At 35.9% G+C, this 16,832-nt stretch overlaps 1 protein-coding gene across 7 annotated transcripts in view; it reads left to right on the top strand.

Moving 5' to 3' along the window:
* LOC132132221 (neurotrimin-like) overlaps nt 1-16,832 on the top strand; it is a 315,058-nt gene that overhangs the window by 211,320 nt on the left and 86,906 nt on the right. For 2 of the 7 annotated variants that reach the window (XM_059544548.1, XM_059544550.1), the window contains exon 1: nt 7,151-7,609. In XM_059544548.1, coding sequence (XP_059400531.1) covers nt 7,428-7,609 — 182 coding nt within the window. In that variant the 5' untranslated portion in view covers nt 7,151-7,427. The other 5 variants (XM_059544552.1, XM_059544546.1, XM_059544545.1 and 2 more) reach the window with 5 other exon arrangements.

Here is a 16,832-nt window from a genome sequence, read left to right on the forward strand (position 1 = left end):
TGAAGAGCGATTGGCTAATCTGTGCTCATAAATTAAATATGGCTGCGCGGCAAGCCAGATGGCTCCAAGATGTAGAGTTATTCGCTGTAATTTAGTCTCTGAATTTAAACCAGTGTACGGAAAATGAGAAGTGTCTTGATTCGCAAAATTCTTCAAGGGGGTTCTGTTTGTGAGAGGTGTTGACACAAGATAAGAGTAATTGCTGCAACACTGTGTGTAATGAGCGCTATCTCTCTAAAACGTCAGTGCTTGAGAGACGACTTTTAAGAGCAAATACTCTTTCACAGCCTCTGTTTCAAGTAGAACCGATGCTTTGAGGTATTTTGGAAACCCATCTCCGCCAACCGGTTTGCAATACACCTTTTGGAATGCTATGCAAATGGAATGCTCTGTTTCATAAGACCATGATGAAAGCGGCCAAAAGCCAGTTTGATGTATAAAACATGAATTACTTTTGAAAGTTCCACTAGTGTACAATAGCAGCACATCCACTATCACTGAGCAAGGCAAACATTTTTTTCACTCCTGTCCACTTTTAGGCGAAAGTAAGTAAAAATACTTTTTAAAATATGTAAATGTTGAAATTATTATTATTGTTTTTCTATACAGCCAGAAGTAAGAAAGATGCTCTTTTTATTTTCTAATACACTTCCTTCTAATACACGCCTCTTCATAATGTTAGTAAATTATCATATAAATGCTTGTCAGCGCTTATAATTCCCATTAATCTGATTTCATTTTTCATAATAGCCGCTAGTAAACTATCCCCTGCCTCTTAGACTTTATTAAAGATCTAGCGATACACACAATTCCCTTATCACTGTTTCAAAACAGGATTTGACTGGAGCATGAACCAGTTCAAAACATTTCAGGTGGATTAGTTTTAATGAACCCAACCCCAGAGTCAGAGAGCTGCAAGTGCTTTCTTTGAATAGCCATATTATTACACTAATTATCTCACTCACTACTTACCTGTACTGCAGTTTTTTCTTTGGCTATAAAAAATAAATATGCTAGTGAGGTAAACACTTATGTCTTACTCTCCAATCCATACAATAAACTTACTTGTCCTTGAAAATACCCCTTTAATTGCTTGTTATGGCTGTATTTTTTTACAGCACCGTCATAAAATATAACTGCCAGTGCTGCATTGGTGTGTTTCTATAGTATAACAGTATAGTTGTGTGACTGCTGTGAATTAAAACCCCAGAGCATTATGACACGGTCAGTGTATTGTGTCCTTTATTATGTAGCTGGTATTATAATTTTTTTGCCAAAGGTATTGTATATGCATGCATACTGTATGTGCATCTGTGTCAAAGAAATATTTGATGCTTTGTGCAAGTCAGTAATCTGATCTTAGAGGTTGAGATGTGAAGAATCAGACATGTTACAAAAGAGAATAGATAAGAGTGTAATGACAACATCCTGATTTGATCACTTTATTGCATTTGCTGGATGATCACATTCCGATGCTGATGATATTTTATCTGGGGATCTGATCTTAATGAAAGAAACTGATAGTATTTCTATAATTATATGTTAATTAAATGCCGCATCTTAAATTATATAGTGACACACATGGAATGACATTACAAACCAAAAATGGTAAATATTTGTTGACAGACAAACATAAAGCCTGACAGACAGACTGACTGATTGACAGAAAGATTTTTAAAAAATAAATTAAACATTTAATTAAGCAAAGTCACATTAAATTGTTTAAAATTAATAGATGGAAAGACAAATAAAAAAAATCAAGAAAATGTTGTTCTTTTGATCCTTCAATTCATCAAAGAATCGTGAAAAAAAGATAAGTTTCCACAAAATATTAAGCATAAAATTAGCATATCAGACATGTGTACTAATAATATAACATAATATATATAATACTATCATAGTTCTTACTATCATAGTAGCATGTGTGTGTGTGTATTCATAAGTTCATTCAAAAAAAAAATTCTTATAGAAGTAAACCATAAAAAACACCTGTAAAATATTAGAGACCTTTAGAGACAAAAGTGTTCCAGCTTTGCTCTGACACTCCAATATAGAACAATTTAGAAGAAACCACTGTTAAACAGCAAGGCAGAGACAGAAAACCATTACTAGTGTAAGACAAAGAGGAGTTCATGTGACATCAATCCCTGTGTTGGAAAATAATGGTCACTTCTACCCCAAAGAGTCGAATTCCTCTGGGCTACCAGTTCTGTCCCCGTCTCTCTTAGCTCAGATTCTTCAGTTCCGGTGTATAGAGATCTACACGATCACTCATCCCAATGTGTTAGATGAAGAAAGAGAATGATTTAGCGCACTAGAGTGAATGTGTGGACGTGCACACGGCGGTTTACCGTTACATTCCGGACGCAAGCCACTGGGAGCTCTCACTTAAGCCATAAACACTGTTTTCACAGATACGTGAGGACGTATATTATCCCTCTCAAAGCAGCATTTCAACTTGATTATTGTTTTTCAGCAGTACTCTTAACCCAGGCAATCATCAGCTAGGTGTTTTGGATGCTGAAGTGGGTTGTGTTTAGCAGGATAAAGCAAAACTGAAAATCACAAAAGGCCCTCTATGATATATAACTGAGTTCTCATAGTGACACGATATTACATAGCCAGCAGCATTGCACCAAATCAACTGGGATCCCACAAACTGGGAATTGAGCTGTCATCCCACAAATGTTATTGAAGTGCGTGCCAATGCACTAAAGTCAAAATTGCCAGCAGGGCACAGTTTAGTAGAGCTTATGATGCCTTAGTGAGGAAGGTTTCACAGCTTCAGTTTATACAGATGTCTTAACTTATAGTGGCAAAATTTCCCTGTGATATATTTTTCTCCTTCTCAGAGGTCGAGGAGTACTTCCAAATTGATGCTTTCCACTTCAACTGATAAACATGGTTTGATTGTACTGTTCTGGTCAAAGTTAGACTCAGGCTTATGACTCAAGAGTCATACGCTAGAAATCAAAAGTATTTCTACAATTACATGTTATTTAAATCCCACATACACTATGGGATGGCTTCCAGGTAATTATAGTGGCACACTTTGAATGACACATTCTACATAACAAAAAATTAGTAGATAATCATATTTAATAAAACATATTTTATATTGGTGTGAAATATATTGGTATCTCATGATACATTATAAAAGTTTGAAATTAAACATTTTAATCAGCAAGAATGCAAAAAATAGTAAACATGACAGACAATAAGACATTTATAATGCTACAAAAAAGTATATTTGAATTAATGCTGTTCTTTTCTTTCTCTTCATCAAAGGATCCTGGGAAATTATATCACATTTTCCACAAAATATTAAGCAGCACAATTGTTAACCTTAATCTGTCAACCTTTATAGTGTTTGCTGAGAACCAAATCAGCATATTATAATTTTTTTGGAAGAATCATGTCATGATCATGTCATCAAGAGAAAACAAAAAGCAAAGTCTTGAAAATATAATGTATTTAAATCCATCATGATCCAAATACCAAAGCTAACATTTTCTGTTACAGCTTTGGCTCAGTTGATGCATGTTAACATCTCGCACACATGCCACAGATAAAGTTATATACTGATGATCTTTCTGAAGTTCTGAAAATGAGATCTCATTATCACAGGTCCCTGGTGGGCAAACTTAAATCTTAAAGGAAGGAGGAGACCATCTGGAGCACATACTAAACATGCCTAAATTATATTAGTATTTTTTTTTTATTTATTTATCCAGCCAGCAAGTAAGAAGGAAGATGATAGATAGATAGATAGATAGATAGATAGATAGATAGATAGATAGATAGATAGATAGCAAATAAATTGAATGTTCAGTGCTTTTGCTAAATAAATTGACCCAACCTTTAACACTGCAGAAAAATGAGTCATCCACAAATGCTCAGTGTTCATGGGCTTCTATACAGGGTCTGCTTCACTCACTACTTATTTTGAAATTTTTATGAAAGAACAGAAATTTCTGCTCAGAAACCAGCTACTCTGCATGCAGTTGTTTAGGCCACTGTCACGTTTGGACGTGGATCTCTAGAGTGATCTGTGGCGACTAGGGCTGTGAATCTTTGGCAAGGCAGCGATTCGATTCGATTACGATTCATAGGTTTTCGATTCGATTCAAGAACGATTTTTGCAAATTTAGAACGATTCAATTCGATTCGATTCACAATTAAATTCGATTCGATTATAACGATTCGATTCTGCATTCTTTAAGTGCATTCACGGGATTATTTAAATGCGTCTAATACATTCTTTAAATGCTTAGTCAGGGGGCAAATTACAGTAGCATTTATGGTTAGAGAACCATAGGTTAGAAGAAAAAAAAAAAAACTTTTGTCCATTGTTAAATGCTAGTTTAATGATGCGACATGGCATACGTAAAAATGTACGTAAGCCAAGTTTTTAAAAAAGAGCTTAAAGAGTATTATGTATAAGCTAACATTTTGTCACACCAGGGGCGTAGCCATAATTTCAGAAGTGACAGAAATGTCAAATACAATCATATTATGTATGTAGCCTATATAATAATAATAATTATTATTATTATTATTTTATTTTATTATTTTTTACAAGGAATTATCTTTTTAATTACTTTTAATTAGCTGTAATAAATCAAATACACTGCTGGACAATAATCAATCATTTGTAATCGATATTTTTTTCCTAATGGCAATTTTATGATTGTTTTATATACTAGGCTACATTTAATTAACAATTATTTAAATTTTCTGCACAGAATAAGGTAGAAAATATACTTTATAGTTTCTGTACTGTAATAAATGTCAATTAGCACTGCATCATTCATAAATTGTTTGTGGGTTTTTTTAGTTCCATCAGTTCATTCTGCTTTTATTCAGTTTAGCTGCAGATATAGCCTGGCACGTCTATGAGAGCGAGATCGCTTCTCTTTCAGTGTGAAAACGTCTTTATCTCTATTTAACTTTTCCTCTCCATCAGCGAATGATTCTGAGAGAAAACGCGCCAGATGTCTGTTTGCTATTGAAACAAACACTACTTTCATGCATCTGATTATCAGATAAATCTTGCGCTCTTATTTCAAGGTCGTTGTTAATGCAGTGGTTAATTTTAAAAGTTTCCTTCGTATATTCGGTTCATCCGCATTGTTTAAAAACATTTATCATTCAATGGATCTGTGCGTATGATTTAGACACTTACATTTCTGCTCCGTCCATGCAATAAACACAGCTGTCGACGGCTCCGGTAACTCCGTCGTTAAGATGCAGAGAGCCATTGACAAACTACAGAAAAGTAAAACTACTTCACGTTAGCATTAGCTACTGGCCACGAGTCCTATAGATCATATGTCAGCTGCGTCAGAGACGAACGGAGCGCGAGCGCAATCCTGTGACAGTCTCAGGCAGTAAACAGTGGAGCGCGTGAAGGACAGATAAGAGGCACGATTCACGAACACTCTTCAAGGTCTCCATTAATTCGTGCGTGTAGTAATTTAATGTGTATACATTTTGAAAGCATTGAATCACTATAGAAATTGCGATTCATTCGATTCTTAGCATTTTGAATCGATTATTGTCCAAGATCGGTGATTCACGATTCAAAAATCATGTTTCAAGATCGATGCATATGAATCGACAGGGTTTGTAATCGATGCATCGAGAAAACGAGTGACTCGTTACACCCCTAGTGGCGACACATCGCAACATTCGCAGAGATAGTCCATCTGTCTGAGAGGCTAGAGAATATGTTGTGTTTCTTGAATTGCTCCTCTTAAAATGCTCTGGGCATTTTGTCCTTCAACAGGAAGGGAAGCTTGTAATGAAATAAGTGCTGCTGTCTTGAGTGAATTGATTACTTATGGCTGATGGTAGAAATTGGAAGCAGGTGGTGTCTCTGATAACACTTATGAAATACTAGACATTTCATATTTGCGGAAGCATTATGTTCAATCAGATGCATTGAGGCAACTTCCAAAAAATTTTTATATTCTAAAACTAAAGGCTGGAAAACTTTTCAAATCTGAACAGATTTTAAAACTGGGCATCATACACTTACTGACTTTGTAAGAAGAAAAACTGACCATCACACACTAAACGATTGGGGATCATCCATTGCCAGACTTTAAAGTTTGACAACACAGTGTTTAATTTTTTTTAAACCCAGTTTTTTTTTTTTTTTTAATCTGAAAAGTAGTGGTTTTGAATAGACTGAGGTTTTGCCCGACAGTGATTGTAAGCTCTACTGCATACTACATTTTTAACAAGCAGAGTAATACACCATCATGATACACATAGTCTGACTATTAGCTTCGACTTGTAGTTTTGTTTTTGAAGGACAAAAACTTTCAGATAGATAGATTGATATATTGTATGCTTTGAGGCAACTGTGTTGAGGTTTTTTATTTTTTTATATTTCTGAATATTTATTAAATAGTCATGTAAACAATTAGAACAAAGAAGTAACTTAGATATTCAAAACAATCTCTTAAAAAGTAGGTTTGATTTTGTATATATATATATATATATATATATATATATATATATATATATATATATATATATATATATATATAAAAATCTGTCATCCTCTCTGTCTAGACATCATTCCTTTCAATCCTCAGAAATATGGGTTATTGGATTTGTGATTTTGTGCAACAAAGCTCAATTTTCTATCTCTTGAGTGCTCCTTGAACAGTCTTGTTGAATGGCACAGACTGCAATGTTGCTCACGCATCGCATTATACTCCACACAATAGTCGCTGATTCGCGCGCAGTTTTTGGCGCTTTACTGCCCGGCGTCGACGCGTCTGCCGCTGCTACTATGACAACAGCACGCGGTTTTTCCAACTTGTGCGTGGTCTACAGCCCAGCAGGCTTTAAAAGAAAACTAAGCAACTGTCCCACTGGAGGGGGACTTAATTCTTCTTTTCTTTTCTTTTCTTTTCTTTTCTTTTCTATTCTTTTCTATTCTTTTCTTTTCTTTTCTTTTCTTTTCTTTTCTTTTCTTTGGGAAGAATCGGTGTATACTCATACTGTACTGCACTGAGGAACCACAAACACACTCCATATCTATTCACGCGCAGCTGGAGAGATATTTTGGCTGGTTCAGTGTCAGAAATCGCTCTTGACTTCGCTCTTGAAGTTTGAGATAGCGGGTCAGTGAGCGAAAGAAGTGGATTTTCAGTTAGGATATTAAAGTCAATAGGACCTAATAAACGAGAACGATTGAGGGCACCTCTAAAGGGTACATTTAATTCATAGGTTATTTAATTTTACCCCCATTTCCATGGCGACGGCACGGCGCGGTCATCGATAAGCGCTCTGTCCGCGAGGGATTTTGTTGTCTACCTGGGGAGGAAATCTGGATTAACAGATCTGAACTGTAATGGCTAACTAACGCGTTTCTCTTTTTGGACATCTGTGAACGGATTTCCAGTCCACAGATGAAGATGGTTGTGTGTGGATACTGCGCGGCGGCGTCCTGGAGGAGGTGTGTGGTGATGAGTCTCAGACTGCTGTTCCTTCTCCCCGCAGGTCTGCCTGTCCGCAGTCAGGGAGAATCCCAGTCCGATAACAAACAGATGGACAATATCACCGTCCGACAAGGAGAGACGCTCTTCCTCAGGTAGGCGGTGATGGTTGTGCATTTATCATGCTGTCATGTTCCCGTGTCCTGCGTAAAAAGAGCATCAGAACTGTCAAGCATGTCGGTTCATGTCGGTTCATGACGTTTGTCAGCTGATTTTGATCAGTTTATGTTATAGGGTAAAATAGCTTAGTTAAGTCGAAATTAGTTAAATGTGCTTTGTTATTCTTTATTATAAGTTTGGGTGCATGGGCTGTAAACTATTTCAACCTAGTATAATTGAAACCATCAGTTGTTGCACTAATTTTTAATTAGATTCTCAACCTGCAGTTCATTGGACGTTTTCAGCCACTTTGAATTGACTTACTGATGAAGAAGGTTAAGTTGAAACTTGATAATAACTGTTATGAAAAGTTTTTATAAAATAGTATTTTATTTTTGCCTGAACTAAATAATTTAATGCAGAAATTATGTTTGTTTTTCCATGCCATTTACTTGACAACAAAAATGTTTATCAGTGAAGATATAAGTCGTTTTGTTCTGTTTTCAAATGTAGTGCATTACTTTCTTTGTGGCCCAGTAGTTCCCAAGCACTTGATTTTCTAAAGGAAACTTCTAAAGGAGTTACTTGTTATGTAAATAACTATTTTAAGCAGTTTGTATGTGTTTCACTTTTATTAAGTAGCTTATTGGGTTCTGTATGTTTGTACTTAGCTACAGTTTGGGAATAAAATTGTCATCCAAAGTGAGGTAAATGTGACAAAACCTCCCTTTGGGCATGTCCTCAATTGGAAACAATATATATAGCTAAAGTGTGTGTGTATGTCAGGTTTTGCCTATATTGGGCGGAACAAATGTCCCCACAGGGAAAATAAAACCTGAATTCAGCTACATTGTGGGGACTAGCTAACAACTTCGGTGAGGAAAGCAATTTAATAAACAGTGTCTTAATGAAATTGGTTATGAGGGTTTTGGTTTGACTTAGGGTTAGAGGATAGATCAAAAAATAGACATCGGTTAAAATTCCAGTAATGACAGGAAAACATGTATACTGTATATGTTTGGGCACTTGTGTTGCACACACAAAGACAGGATAGTTATTTTGGTGACTAATGTTTTGGATTGTCATATGTCTGAAAAAAGGGACATGAACTAGTAACCTTCAGGATATTCTCATGACTAACAGGATTACACCAACTTTAATAAAGCTTAACCTCTGTGCAGGGATAGAGAAACTTTCAAATGAAGATGACTGATTGACAGTGTATTTGATACACAGTGCCTGCTGTTTGCTTAGAATTTTAAACATTAAGCCAGTGAAGGGGTGTATGATGAAATTGGAAATATGCATTTTTCAACATTTCTGCACCTGAATACTACCAACCTTATTTTATTTATAACTTTGTTCTATTGTATTTATTTATGCTTTGTTCTTATTTTTTACTGGCTGTTCCCATGTCTTTAATCATGTATGAACTTTCTTAGTTAGGTCATAGTTTTTGCTGTGGTATCGAATAAGTACTTAGCTTTAAGTAAAAAATGGAATGGAAACTGATCTGAAAAACGATCCGATCTGTGACACAAAAAACATAATATGATCCGCTCCGTGAGTTTCAAAATTTAGATTCATTCACTCAGCCCTAAACATTCCCTGAACGTTCCTTAAACATTTCCTAAATGTTCCAAATGTGACTGTCTTGATTTTAGTAATATGGCAGTTCATTCTACAGTGAGTTGGAACACATCATGGTTATTTAATGTAATGTTTGATCATTTTTTTAAATTAAATTAAAAGTTAAACCTGTCCAAATATATTGGCTTATTTTAAATTCCGCCAATGTTATAAACCTCCATTCAGATTGTATGATGGGTGCAGCAGTTTCACAGATGCATTGCCAGTCGTTGTGACAGCTGCACAGTTTACAGTTATTGGTGTCATCATACCCGACCACCCAAGGTGATGTTTTCAGTCATATCTCCCGTACATTAGCAGAAACCTAACTCTGCCAGTTCGGATTACTGTTAGACCAAAAACATAAGAGCATTACATTAAAAATAAGATTCATTGCGTAAGTACTCAACGGCAAAGGCTAAATTAAAGCCCTCTTACAGAATTATGTGACAAGAATTGAGGGAGTTTGAGGGCAGTGAGTGGGCGTTGAAGTGCCGAACTGTCTGGAGAGGATTATGGGATATGGCAGTTTATTGGCTGGAAGATGAAGAGGAGGACTGCTATGGTTTAAAAGGTGAAATTGATGAGCTACAGAAGTACAAAAAAGAAAAGACACAAGTAACAATTAAAATAAACAGCCACTCATTAACAAAAGTGCATATGAGAAAATGTGGCTGTGAGAGTAAACTACAGGTCACAGATGACAGGTCATTTAGATTTTAGGATGGTTTAAGCAATTAAAAGAAAGAAAGTTAATGAGGAATACAATAGAAGCATGAATTCACTAGTGCTGTGAGACTTTAAATCCTAGCTTCAGATGTGCAGTGAGTAAAGCCTGTTTTCCCTTGAGTGTTGTTATTGCCATGTTTGAAAATCTGTTAGGAAAGGGACTAGGGTGACAATAACTTTCCTGACAAATGCCTGTTTTGTTTGTTGCAAAAAAATAAATGAACTGTATCATATGAAAAAAAAGGAAAATAAAAACTAACTAGGGTGTAAACCTACAATCAAAACGCAAGCCAAACTTGTCAAACTTAATGCATTTCAACAAACCGCTTCCTCTCTGGACACAGTTGCCAACCTTGCTATTTTAAATCTGAGTAGATACGTCCAGCCTACATCAAGAACTCTGATTGAGGAGTAAGATGAGTGGTTTATATTAAAATATTAGACTTAATTAATCCTGGACTTGGTGTGTAGTTTTAGAGTCTGTTGGTTGGGAAAGGCACTCACTTTTCCAATTGTGGTTGTTGACAGTCCTGTGATTTATTGGTGTGATGCTTTCATAGCTTGTTAATACCACCGAGAGCTGGTACAAAGGCCTTGTGCTACTTGTTGAAACTCAGAGCAGCCAATTTCCTCTCTCCCGGCATCTTTACTCTCAATGTGGAACAAAAAACATCTCTGAGATGCACCTCAGCATTTTAGTAGGTGGTGAAAACATTTGAACCGCCATCTCATGATGGTTCCTGGAGAACGCTGCTCTTGTGTTTGCAAAAGGAGTGCATCTGACTGAGTCTTCTTTGATAATATCTTCCAGCCACTTCTTTGTCTGTTGTTGTTGACACCTGATATATCTGCTGTCGTTATCACCAGCCTCCCAAATGCTGGAGGATAGAAGCAAATCCCTGCAATTTCTAAAAGAGTCCACCTGGTTTAACCTGCACATCAATCCAATATTCTCTCTTTCTCTGTGGATTTGTGTTTATTAGGGCTGCATTATTTGGTCAAACAATCATATTTTGATTATTAAGTAAAGGTAATTTGAACTGTGATATACTATCTTGTTTTGGTGTTTGGGAGTTTGTACTTGATGTTTTTTTTTACTGATCTGATAATAATTAAACCATGAAAAGATCAAGTGTGATGAATCATTATAATTAAAAGTGTTTATAAAGTAAAAGTGTTGTGACATGTAGCTGAGAATGGTGTCCCATACTTTGAATTTGTGCTCTGCATTCATCCCATCCAAGAGCACACACACAGCAGTGAGTAGTGAACACACACACACTGTGAACACACACCTGGAGCAGTTGGCAGCCATTCCTGCTGCGGTGCCCGGGGAGCATTTGGGGGTTTGGTAGTCTCACCTCAGTCGTGGTGTTGAGGGTAGAAGAGAGCGCTGTACATTCACTCCCCCCACCTACAATCCCTGCTGGTATCGAGACTCGAACCCAGACCTTTGGGTTCCAAATTTGACACCCTAACCATTTTTTGTTCACAAAATGTAAAAAATTTATTATTTCAGTTCACGTTAGGTTTAACAGATATATGTTATTCAGGGCCGATGCAAGTAGACCAATAACCAATATTTTGAACCAATATATGAAGAGTTCAGATGCAAAAGCCTCTAAGTATGTCTGACGTTTTTCTTTAAAATTAGCATTTCTTTCTGGCTACTGTGATATGTTTCTAAGTAAGTACTTCTGAATGGGTTGAGGCAGGGATTTAGCGCATTTGAAGTAAAAGTACTTGATGATTATATACTATGTGTGGAGAGCATTCGCTTAGTGTTGTGCATTTCATTTTTGACCAAGATGGCTTTTAGAGGCATTTTCATTGGAACTGCTCATTTATGTCTGGTGTAAAAATGAACGTCAAAATTAAGAATAACAAGGGCTTTGACAAAAACTGCTTTCCCTGGTGGTGATTGAGTGTAGTACTCCCACACTGCACTTCTTACTCTTGTCTTCCTCTGTGAGTCCATCTGCAATAAGGGTAATATAAAGAGAGAGGTAAAAGTGGGGCCGCTGTATGCTTCATGATTAAGCCTATGGATACTGTACTACAGTTAAACAGCTTGGGGAAATGTAAGTATTTGGCTTCAATAATTTACATGTTAGAAATGTAGGTGTAATAGCATAACCTATCATAATTCCTGATTAATTATTTTCTGATTGCTAAAACATAACCTACAATAGTAGAGGTGACTATTCAATTCATCATATAATGAACATCAATTAATAAACTAAAAAAAAACATAATAAGTGTAAATAATTTAATTGTCTTCATAGCTATATTGTAGAAGTTGTTCAAAAGGCTGCAACTATTTTCATTAAATTATAATACTAATAGACTTTTACAGACACACTTAGTTCAATAGCCTATTGAAATGTCTAAATTTGTCATCCTAATCTTAGCCTATGTGACAATAGAAATTTCAATTATTTTAAATTTATTGTACTTACGTAATAATGTAATTACGATTGAACGTAATTTATTTATTTCTTATAATTTCTTTAAGCTAGCCCAGACCTATATTTTGACGGGTTGTCTTGAGGAACTTTTAAGTTTCTGTATTTCTGTATTCTGTGTTTTTGAGCTGTAATCGGGCCTTAAAAGTTAGGCCCGACAGTACCCGAGCCCAAAAAGTACATTTTGATTGACAGCTTTTTAAAAGCCCGAACCCGTTTACGGCCCGACATTATTCAAATGTGCGCACACACACAGCTCTTTTGCATTTTGTCAAGAATGAGTCATTTATTCATGTTTTAACATAATTTATTAATAACTAACGTAGACTACACCACTTGGAAGTTGGAATAAGGAAATAAAATAAGTCCTCTGTAACATCTTAACATCTCAGCACTCTAAATAGACATAGGCTCATTTAGCCTATAAATAGACAAACGCACCAATAAAAATGAGTCTTTTTTAACAAATTAAATTAAGATAAATTTTAAATTAAGATGGGTATTTGGCAATAACTAAATTAAGATAAAGGCTCCGGATTTGCTTCGCCACTAGCAGATGATATTTAATAAAATAAAAATGCAAACATTAGCGTAAATACTCTGTCCACATTATGCATTTAAGACTCAAGGAATATTTAGTTTTCATTTTAAAAAACTTTATTACTCAGCGATTAGGCTAAGCCTATGTTTTTGGAAAATGATTGAATCCACTGTAGATGTCTTCAGCACATTCCTGTGCTCACTGATGGTGCGTCATTATTCACTCATTATTCTCATTATAAACATGGTCAAAACTTTTCCACACTTCAGACTTTTCTATAGTTGCTGGTGCAACCAAAACGTAATCACCATAGGCAAGCCTTCGTCACACCTACTCAGCATCCATTTTCGCATCTTTCTCACGCTAATCAAAACACATCACATGACCGCTCGTTTACCTCGCAAACCGGAGCACAAGCCCGAGCCCGGCCCGAGCCCGCGTAAGATGATATAAATTAAGACCGAACCCGACCAAACCCGTCGGGTCCCGTCTGGTTCAGGCAAAGATCTTAAGCTCTACTGTGTTTCCTATGCAAATGATATGATAGTTTTACTGAAATTAAACTATCAAATGCTCGTGAAATGACTCTCAGAGGGAGTCAGAGCAGTTCTGAAGATGTTGTTCATGTATTTATGTCCTCATGTAGTGAGACGACAGAAGCTGAAATCACAGTGAGCGTCACACAATTTATGTGTAGAAAAAAAAAGAAAAAAAGAGATGGATTCATATTTAAATATCATTTTTGCGGCTTAATATTTACAGCTATACTAGTCCATATCACAACTCTATTTAAGTGTACTGACCTTCTTTTGATTAATTCATCCAAACTTTAACAAATTCCATGACATACTGCATTATACTGTAAATTTTATTTATATGACTAGATTCCGCATTGATTGGTCAGATTCGTGACTCCCGATAAATCAGATGAGCGTTGGGCAGAGATTGCTTTAGGCCAGCTTTAAGTGGTGAGTTCCATCAGGCTGCATCAGAGCCAAACAAGGCATTTCAAAATTAAGTTATTTTATCTGCAAATCAGTTTTGAAAATTACAGATACAGATAATCATATAAATGCTAAATATCGGCTCAAATAATCGGTCAACCCCTAGTTCGCGTTTCACTAAAAGCTTTTATTCCATCACTTTACAAATTCTGAAATAATGCTGTACATGTAATATAATATATGAAGACGTCTTAACAATGTTATTTGCAACTTTTCAGATCCTAAATAAAAGCTGTAATAAAGTTTTGCATTGATAAACATGTAGTAAATAATCTATATTTTTAGGCTTTATGCATCTGCTTTATAGCTTCACTTCCTCCCATTACTTTTTCTCACAAATCTCAGTTGTGATATCTAGCGATCACATATCCTGACTCCTGCAGAAAGCACAAAGTTCTCTTGTATATTAACTGAACCATATTGAATGATCAGATATTTTGTGAATATCTGCAGCAGAGATGGAGAAAAGAATAATCGGGAGAGGTCTGAATGGACTGCTGCCTTGGAAAAAAATAAGCTTCTTGCTGATAAGATTGAGAGGGTGCTAATTTTGATTTCACAGCGAGCTGCTCAACGTTATCTGTCTAATTCCACTTTCCTTTACCTTACATCAACATTCTCTTGTCTCTCATTAAACCCTAATCATTTGAGCCATCATCACAGGGCCAGACAGGAGTATGGGGTGCTGTCAGAATGAATGACCATCCAGATGATTCAGAGACCCGGGATTAATCAGGGTTTTGAAATTTCAGAATTAATTCGCAATGGTGGAATGGACCTCTACTGTAGTTTGATTTATTTTATGGCTGAAAGGAGCTTGCGTCCAGCCCCGGTAAGGGGATGAAAGACTAGATGCATCTGTTAGTGATTGCATTAGAGACAGCTGTTTGTCACCCATTCCGGATTGAAACGCCATCAGGGCATAATGACATTGTGGCTTGGCCACACACCAAATGGTCCAACACCTTGCTGTCTTTCAGACCATTTCCTTTCACCAGACTCAATAACCTTTGAGAGGACAGAGAATGAGAGAAGAAAAAACAAAAACAATGCAGAAAAACACTGAGGATGTAATCACACTTGGCCTCGCTTTTTCCTGTTTATTGTTTGGAACATGAATTCACAAAAAGTCCCCTCTCGGACATCTCCATCATCTTTTGCTCTGACTTTCTCTCTATAAATTTGGCCCAGATGATTAATTTCCTGACCACAGAAAGGTACTATGTATTTTGGAGAAATTGCTTGTTTTCTATATCCATTACTTGGCCTTTGAGAGTAGAGATGGGCCACTTGAGCAATCAATATCTGGCAAATTACGCAATCTCAAAATTACAAACTATGTCAGAGAAAATAGATAGTCGATCTGCATAGTCTGGACTGAGTTCACCCTACATTTTTGTGAAGCTTTTTTATTTTTCACCAAATGGTGAATACATACTATATATATTGGCATTATATTGACTGTAGGCCATGCTATTTGGTCACTGACAAACCAGTATTGACCAAAAATATTATGTATATTATGTATATTAAGTATATTTAATGTCGAATCTATTTTAAAGTCACTTGCCACTGCATTACATAAGGGGTTTTCACAATGGGGTCCAGGTCCCTTGAAGGGGTGCTGGTGAGTCTGTGGAAAAGTTCAGAGAAAATTGTAAAAATTAAAAAGTTATCATTTACTGAATCTGACTAGGATAAGATTATTAAGATTTATATAAATTATTTTATACTTTAAGAACTTTAGTATTATGATTCTCTTCAGGTTTGTACATCTAAATGAACTTTAATATTGGGCAGAATAAAAAAGATTAAATTAAGTTTGTTTTGCAAATACAATTTTCATTTGTTTTGGGTTCAAAAATTTAAAATTTATAATACAATTATATGATCTATATTAGGGCTGGATCAGAAGATTAGATTATTTGATTTTCAATTTTAAGGTTTTGCATATTCCTTTTTATACATTTTTTTTTTCGAACACCTGGCATCCCCTGCGAAATGGTTCTCATTTACGCTTGAATATGAATCACCCAAAAGTGTCATGAACTTCATGATTCAGTTCATCTGGAAGAGAAGACAAAATGCTGAAGACCTCAGCTGCGTGGGTGCACTTTAAATTGAGGAAAAGACAAAGGCAGTGTGCCAGATATGTGATCTGAAACCACAACAGCACATTAAGTTCACCTGAGTTCAGTAAGTAGAACAATATATAGTATATTGTTGGTGTAAAAAAAAATGAACTGCTTTTATCTGCCATGTTAATCAGTAATTTTACACATGATAAAACATGCACTTAATTTGCTTGGAAAATACTTGCGAATACAGCAGTCATAAAAATACGTACAGTAGCCCAGCCCAATAATTTGTCTGTATTAAAAGTATTTTTCTTAACAGACCTGTGTGCTTTGTATCACTAGTGCAGTGTCCGTTCTCAGAGCATATAAATGCTGCCCGCGTGAGGCATGCCATTTCTGGCTCGCGCTGGTTTGTAGTTTATTAAAAGTTTGTTAATTCTGATCATTTTGTGTGTCCATATTGCACCAAAATGCGACACTACACTCACTTGGGTCCGCAACAACACACCTGTCACCCATGTCGATTGGAAGAACGGTTCTCGACATAATAAAAATGCAAACAGACAGACACACAGAGATTCCTGCCTTTATTGGAGAAGAATATGTTCATCCCCCTCCCTCTGAAGCTTCAAATATTTGATGTTGATTACTACTGAAGCTTTGAAGCTCTCAACAAATGGTATTCAGACCAGCCCTAATCTGTACAATATCACAATTAATATTTTTATCACACAGTTTAAAAGGGTTTGTAAAATTTCTAAATATATACAAAA

Source organism: Carassius carassius, chromosome 49, assembly GCF_963082965.1.
Source record: "Carassius carassius chromosome 49, fCarCar2.1, whole genome shotgun sequence".
Classification (NCBI taxonomy): Eukaryota; Metazoa; Chordata; class Actinopteri; order Cypriniformes; family Cyprinidae; genus Carassius; species Carassius carassius.